The following is a 7,890-nucleotide window of genomic DNA, read 5'->3' as shown; positions in this document are numbered from 1 at the left end:
GAGCTCATATTCACACAGAGAATTAGTTGTGATTTAGACCTCTTGAAAGCAGTATAATTTTTGTTTTCCTCTCTGCTTTGATAATTAATTTGTTTTATTACTTAAAACTGATACTATCGGGATATAAAGATAAGAGGAGAAGAAATGAAGACACAGAGAGTCCCATTGTTTCCTCAGACCCTGCAGCCTCCAAGGGATATTTGAATTCTCAAGTTTTCTGTCTATTCATTGAAACGTGCAAACCTATTTTGAATGGAAAACTTCCCCATTACCTTCTTCATTGAGTCTACAACCTCCCTGTTCCTTAGACTGTAGATGATAGGGTTCAGCATGGGAGTAAGGACGGTGTCAAACATAAAGAGAGCCTGGTTCAGAATGGGGGTGTGGGAAGATCCAGGCCTCATATATATTAGCATGGCTGGACCATAGTAAAAGATGACCACAGTCAGATGGGAAGAACAGGTAGCCAGAGCCTTTATCCTTCCCTCATGGGAGTTTATTCGCAGGACCTGAAGGAAGATGAGGATATAGGAGGTCAAGATGAAGCTTACTGGGAGAAGAACCACCACAATACTAGTCACTACTACTCCTTTCTCATAGGCTGAGATGTCCTCACAAGACAGCTTCAAAATGGCTTTGACCTCACAGAAGAAGTTGTGGAGTTCCCGGGGGCCACAGAGGGGAAAATGCATGGCATAGGCTGTGTGGGCCAAGGATGCTAGAGTCCCTCCCACCCAGGACCCAATGGCCATTCTCTGGGAGACCCGAGGGCTGATAATAATTGAGTACTTGAGAGGATTGCAGATGGCCACATAGCGGTCATAAGCCATGAGGGTCAAGAGTAGGCACTCAGCAATCCCCAGAGTCAAAGTGAAGAAGATCTGGGTCCCACAGCCAACCAGTGAAATATTCTTCTTTCCTGAGAAAAAATTAACCATCATTTTTGGGACTATGCTAGAGATGAAAGCCAGGTCAATGAGAGAGAGTTGGCTAAGCAGGAAATACATGGAGGTGTGGAGATGGGGATCCACCCAGATAAGGAAGATCAAAGTGGTGTTTCCTGTGATAGCAATGGTGTAGATGAGGAGGACAACAGAGACAAGAAGTCTGGTATGTTTCATTCCAGAGAAAAGGCCCAGGAGAATGAAGTCTGTGCTCAATGTCTCATTTCGTATCTCCATGCTTTCTCCTTACCAGCTTCACCTGAAAGATAGTGGAGGCTTTCATAACACATGTATATGAAGCAGTTCTATAAAATATGGTAACTGATTGCAAAACATGAACTATTTTGGGGGGGACTGAAAACAGAATTTCCCTACTTCAGAAGGATGTTTAAGTCACAGGATAGGAATTATTAACCATATCATGGAAATGAAATTATTTTTTTTCCATCAATGCTGCAGCCCATTCTACATTTACTTTTTGTACCTCACCTTTAATTCTCCTCTTTTGATAATATAAAGAATTCTTAAATTCATACAGTTTTTTTCACATTAATGATTGTAATCAAAACAATGGCATAGCATAAGGAGAATGATGTAATAAAATACTTCTGTGATTCAGGGTTAACATAGATTAAATATGTCATGTGAAGTAAACAGCTATATTTTGGGAAACTCCAATTTCATTTATTTAACTTGTTGAAGTTCCTTCAGTGAGTGGACCATTGAATGTTCCAACACATACTTGGCCTCAATAATATTTATCTCTTCACTAGAATGAATTTTGTACTCTCCCTCACCATCTGTATTCAGAATCAACAAGCAGCAAACTTAAATTTGATGTCTCCAAGAAGGGTGAGAAAGGAAATACCTCTTCCCCTTTTTTTGAATTATATTTGGTAGACAGTGTCACATTAGCTTAAGACGTACAAGATAGTTATTGGACTACTTGATATGTTATGCTAGTCTCACTCCAGGTGTAGCTATCATTTGTCATCATACAAAGCTATTTTAATACCATTGGCTATATTCTCTATGCTGTACCTGTTACCCCATAGCTTCCACTCCCTTTCACTAATTTTTGCCCATCTCAGCCACCCTTCCACCCTCTAGCCACAATCAGTTTGTCCTATGTATTTATGGATCTATTTATACTTTTTTTGTTTTTCTGCTTTGTTTCTTCATTTGTTTTATTTTTTAGATTCCACATTTAAGTGAAAGCATATGACATAAGCTTTTTCTTTCTGAATTATTTCACTTAGCATAATAACTTTTAGGTTCATCCATGTCACAAATGGCAATAAGACAAGGAAAATAGGCAAAAGGGATCCAGATTGGTATGGAAAAAGTTAAATTGCCGCTATTTGCAGATGGTATAACACTATACATAAAAACCCTAAACTCCACCAGAAAACTATCAGAAGTAATAAATATATTGATTAAAGTAACAGAATACAAAATTAATACACAGAAATCTGCATTTTTCTGCACTAATAACAAAGCAGTTGAAAAAGAAATTAAGAAAATGATTCCATTTAGAATGGCACCAAAAAGAACAAAATACCTAGAAATAAATTTATCCACAGAGTTGAAAGAACTGTATGCTGAACACTATAACACATTGTTGAAAGAGACTGAAGAAGAAAAAAGGAAAGATATTCCAAGCTCATGGACTGGAAGAATTATTATTATTAAAATGCTGATATTACTCAAAGCAGTTTACAGATCCAATGCAAGCCCTCTCAAAATACCAATAGCATATTTCAAAAACCTAGAATAAATCTGGATGCCTAGGGGGGCTCAGTTGGTTAAGCATCTGCCTTTGACTCAAGTTATGATCCCAGAGTTCCAGGATTGAGTCCCAAATTGGGCTCCCAGCTCAGCATGGTGTCTCCTTCTCCCTCTGACTCCCCTCCATCTCATGCTTTTTTCCCTCACTCTCTCTCTTAAATAAAAAATAAAAGATAAATAAATAAATAAAATCTTTAAACAAAACTAGAATAATTTGGATGCTAAAATGTGTAAAGAATCATAAAAAAGAATCCAAATAGCCAAAGTAATCCTGAGAAATAATGATGTTGAACATATATATCACAATCCTACATTTCAAAATATACTAAAAAGATATAATAATCAAAACAGGGTGGTAATACCACAGAAATAGACATTTAGATCAAAGAACAGAAAGAGAGACCAGAAATAAATCTACACTTTTATGGTCAAATAATCTATTAGAAATGAGGTAGGGATATGCAATGGGGAAAATACAATCTATTCAATAAGTAGTGATAGAAAAATTGGACAGCTACATGAAAAGAATAAAATGGGACCACTTTATTAAACTCTACACAAAAGTAAACTCAAAATGCATTAAAGATCTAAATGTGTGACCCCAATCCATAACAATTTTAGAAGAAAACATATCTAGTAATTTGATTGACATTAGCCTTAGCAACAGTATTCTAGATATGTCTCCTCAGGCAAAAATAATAATAATAAAACAAAACAAAACAAAATAAATTACTAGGACTACACTGAAATAAAAATATTTTGCACAGTGGAGGAGACCATTAATAAAAAATGCAATCTAACGAAAGGGAAAATATTTGCACATTATATGCCTGATCAGAAATCAACACCAAAAATATATACATAAGTTATACAACTCAACACCAGAACAAATGAATAATCCAATAGGTCAACACTTCATCATCTAACACTGAAATTTGCAAATCTCAGTGATAGAGAAAATCTTGAAAGCATCTCAGGAAAAAGGTCCATAATATACAAGTTTATAAACATCAGACCAGCATCAGACCTATCCACAAAGACCTGGCAAACCAGAAAGTACAGATATGATGTACTTTCAGGGTGCTAAACGTCAAAAATATCCATCCAAGAATACTTTATTTTGAAAGCCTGTTATTCAAAATAATAGGAAAGATAAAAAGCTTCCAGGATAAACAGAAACTAAAATAACTTGTGATCACTAAACCAGCCCTGGAAGAGAAGAAGATCCTTTAAGCAAAGAGAGAGCCCAAAACTAACATAAACAAGAAAGAAACAGAAAATATACAGAAACAGTGACTTTACATATAATACAATGGCACTAAATGTATATATTTCAATAGTTACTCAGAATGTAAATGGGCTAAATGTCCCAATTAAAAGACATCAAGTATAAGATTGGATAAAAAAACATGACCCATCCATATACTGTCTGCAAGATACTTATTTTAGTCACAAAACAACTCTATATTGAAAGTGAGGGGGTAGAATATCATGTATCATTCTAATGGACATCAAAAGAAAGTTGAAGGAGCAATCCATATGTCAGACAAATTAGATTTTAAGCCCAAACTTGATAAGAGATAAGGGAGGACACCATATTATCATAATATATCATAAAGGGTCTATCCAACAAGAAGGTCTGACAAATGTAAATATTTATGCCCCTAACATGGGAGCAACCAATTATAGAAACCAATTAATAGCAAATTAAAGAAACACAAAGAGGGATCCCAGGGTGGCGCAGTGGTTTGACACCTGCCTTTGGCCCAGGGCATGATCCTGGAGACCCGAGATCGAATCCCAGTCGGGCTCCCGGTGCCTGGAGCCTGCTTCTCCTTCTGCCTGTGTCTCTACCTCTCTGTGTGTGTGTGTGTGACTATCATAAATAAATAAAAATTTAAGAAAATAAAATAAAAAAAGAAACACAATGATAATAATACAATAATAGTAGGGTAATTTAACACCCCAACTCAGTACAATGGACAGATCATCTAAGCAGATGATAAAAAACAAAACAAGGGGTTTGAGTGACACACTGGACCAGATGGACTTCACAGATAAATACAAAACATTCTATCCAAAAGCAACAGTATATGCATTCTTCTCAAGTGCACATGGAATATTCTCAAGAATAAATCACATATTGGGTCACAAATCACGTCTCAACAGGTACAAATTTTAGGATTATCCCCTGCATATTTTCAGAGCACAATGTTTTGAAACTTGAACTCAATCACAAGAGGGAATGTGGAAGAAACTCAAATACTTGGAAACTAAAGAGCATCAAACAAAAGAATGAATGAGTTAATCAAGAAAGAAGAATTTAAAAAGTCACAGAAACAAATGAAAATGGAAAATGCAACTGTTCAGAATCTTTGGGATGCAACTAAGATTATCCTAACAGGGAAGTATATAGTAATACAAGCCATTCTCAAAAAGCAATAAAGGTCTAAAATGCACAACCGAAACTTATACCAAAAGGATTTGCAGAAAGAGCCCAAATAAAGTCTAAAACAAGCAGGACAAGAGAATTAATAAAGATTAGAGCAGAAATCAATGAAATAGAAACCAAAAGAGCAGTAGAACAGATCAACGAAACTAGGAGCTGGTTCTTTGAAAAAAAAAAAAAAAAAGATTGTTAAACCCCTGACCAGGCTTACTACAAAGAAAAGAAAGAGAAAGAACCCAGATTAATAAAGTTGTGAATGAAAGAGGAGAGATCACAATCAACACCAAAGAAATAAAACAATTATAAGAATATATTATAAGGGATGCCTGGGTGGCTCAGAGTTTGAGTGCCTGCTTTTGGCTCAGGGCGTGATCCCAGATTCCCTGTTTCAAGTCCTCCATCAGGCTACTTTCATGGAGCCTGTTTCTCCCTCTGCCTGTGTCTCTGCCTCTCCCTGCCTGTGTCTCCCATGAATAAAGAAATAAAAAAAAATTAGAGAACATATTATGAGCATTTACATGCCAACACAGTAGCCAATCTGGAAGAAGTGGATGCATTTCTAAAAAACTGAAATACGATGAAATAGGAAACCTGAACAGGCCCATAACCAACAAGGAAATTAAAGCATTAATTAAAAATCTTGCAACTAACAAGAGTTCAGGGCCAGATGGCTTCCCAGGGGTATTCTTCCAAATATTTAAAGAAGAATTAACACCTATTCTTCTGAAGCTATTTCAGAATAATAGAAATGGATGCTAAACTTCCAAACTCATTCTATGAGTCCAGCATTACCTTGATCCCAAAGCCAGATAAAAACACCAGCAAAATGAGAATTACAGACCAATATCCCTAATAAATATGGAAGCCAAAATTCTCACCAAGATGCTAGCTGATAGAACCCAATAGTACATTAAAGGGATTATTCACCACAATCAAGCGAGACTTATTCCTGGGCTGGAAGGTTGGTTCAACATCTGCAAATAAATCAGTGTGGTACATCAAATTAATAATAAGAAAGACAGGAACCACACGATCCTCTCAATAGATGCAGAAAAGGCATTTGACAAAATACAGCATCCTTTATTTGATTAAAACTCTCCACAGTGTAGAGATAGAGGGGACATACCTCAATATCATAAATGCCATCTACAAAAAGCCCACAGGGGAAATCACTCTCAACGGGGAAAAATAGAGAGCATTTCAACTAAGGTCAGAAACAAGACAGGTATGTCCACTCTCATCACTGTTGTTCAACATAGTACTAGAAGTCCTAGCCTCAGGAATCAGATAATAAAAAGAAATAAAAAGTCATTCAAATTGTCAAAGAAGTCAAATTCTCTCTCTTTGCAGATAACATGCTACTTTATGTGGAAAACCCAAAAGACTCCACTCCAAAATTGCTAATACTCATATAGGAATTATGCAAAGTGGCAGGATATAAAATCAATGCACATAAATCTATTGCATTTCTATACACTGACAATGAGACTGAAGAAAGAGAAATTAACAAGTTCATCCCATTTACAATTGCACCCAAAACTATAAGATACCTAGGAAGAAACCTAACCAAAGTGGCAACGGATTTGCCAAAATCCTAAAACTATAGAACACACATGAATGAAATTGAGGGAGACACAAAGAAACAGAAAAATGTTCCATGTTCATGGATTGGAAGAACAAACTTTGATTAAATGTCCATGCTACTTAGAGCAATCCATATATATTCAGTGCAATATTTATCAAAATACCATTAACTTTTTTTCACAGAGGTGGAACAAACAATCCTCAATTTTGTATGGAAACAGAAAAAACCACAAAGCCAAAGGAATATTGAAAAAGAAATCAAAGTTCATGCATCACAGTTTCAGACTTCAAGCTCTATTACAAAGCTGTAATGAACAAGAGAATAGGGTAATGACAAAGAATCAGACACAGATCAATGGAACAGAATAGAGAACCCAAGAGGAAATGTGTGGGAAATATCAGAAAGGGAGACAGAACACGAAGACTCCTAACTCTGGGAAACGAACTAGGGGTGGTGTAAGGGGAGGAGGGCGGGGGGTGGAGGTGAATGAGTGACGGGCACTGAGGGGGGCACTTGATGGGATGAGCACTGGGTGTTATTCTGTATGTTGGTAAATTGAACACCAATAAAAATAAATTTATTAAAAAAAGAGAACCCAAGAATGGACCTTCAACTCTATGGTCAACTCATTTTTGACAAGGCAGGAAAAATATATACCAGAAAAAGACAGTCCCTTTGACAGTCCCTTCCACAACTAATATTGGGAAACGGAACAGCTACATGTAGAAGAATGAATCTGGACCTTTTCTTACACTATACACAAACATAGACTTGAGATGGATGTAAGACCTAAATGTGAGACAGAAATCCAATAAAATTCTACAGGAGAACACAGATAGCAACCTCAGATCTTGTCTACAGCAACTTCCTGCAAGAGCCATCTCCAAAAGCAAAGGGAACAAAATAAAAAATGAACTATTGTGACTTCATCAAGATAAAAGCTTTTGCACAGCAAAGGAAAAGATCGGCAAATCCAAAGGACAAGTGACAGAATGGGAGAAGATATTTGCAAATGTTTTATCAGATAAAGTGCTGGTATACAGATTTAGGTCTTATCAAACTCAACATCCCCAAAGAATAAATAATCCAATCATGAAATTGGCACAAGACACGAACAGATATTT

General features: G+C 36.3%; 1 protein-coding gene across 1 annotated transcript; it reads right to left on the bottom strand.

The window, feature by feature from the left end:
• Positions 1–221: 221 nt before the first annotated feature.
• Positions 222–1,181, bottom strand: LOC144289197 (olfactory receptor 2L2-like). The gene has a single exon (XM_077857433.1). The coding sequence runs from the start codon at positions 1,179–1,181 to the stop codon at positions 222–224; it is 960 nt and encodes a 319-aa protein (XP_077713559.1).
• Positions 1,182–7,890: the final 6,709 nt, after the last annotated feature.

The sequence above is a fragment of the Canis aureus genome, chromosome 18, assembly GCF_053574225.1.
Source record: "Canis aureus isolate CA01 chromosome 18, VMU_Caureus_v.1.0, whole genome shotgun sequence".
Classification (NCBI taxonomy): domain Eukaryota; kingdom Metazoa; phylum Chordata; class Mammalia; order Carnivora; family Canidae; genus Canis; species Canis aureus.
This window is presented reverse-complemented; position numbering and strand designations above follow the sequence as displayed.

Bases quoted from the DNA above. Each gene is read 5' to 3' on its own strand.
- LOC144289197 (XM_077857433.1), bottom strand. From the start codon at position 1,181: ATGGAGATACGAAATGAGACATTGAGCACAGACTTCATTCTCCTGGGC.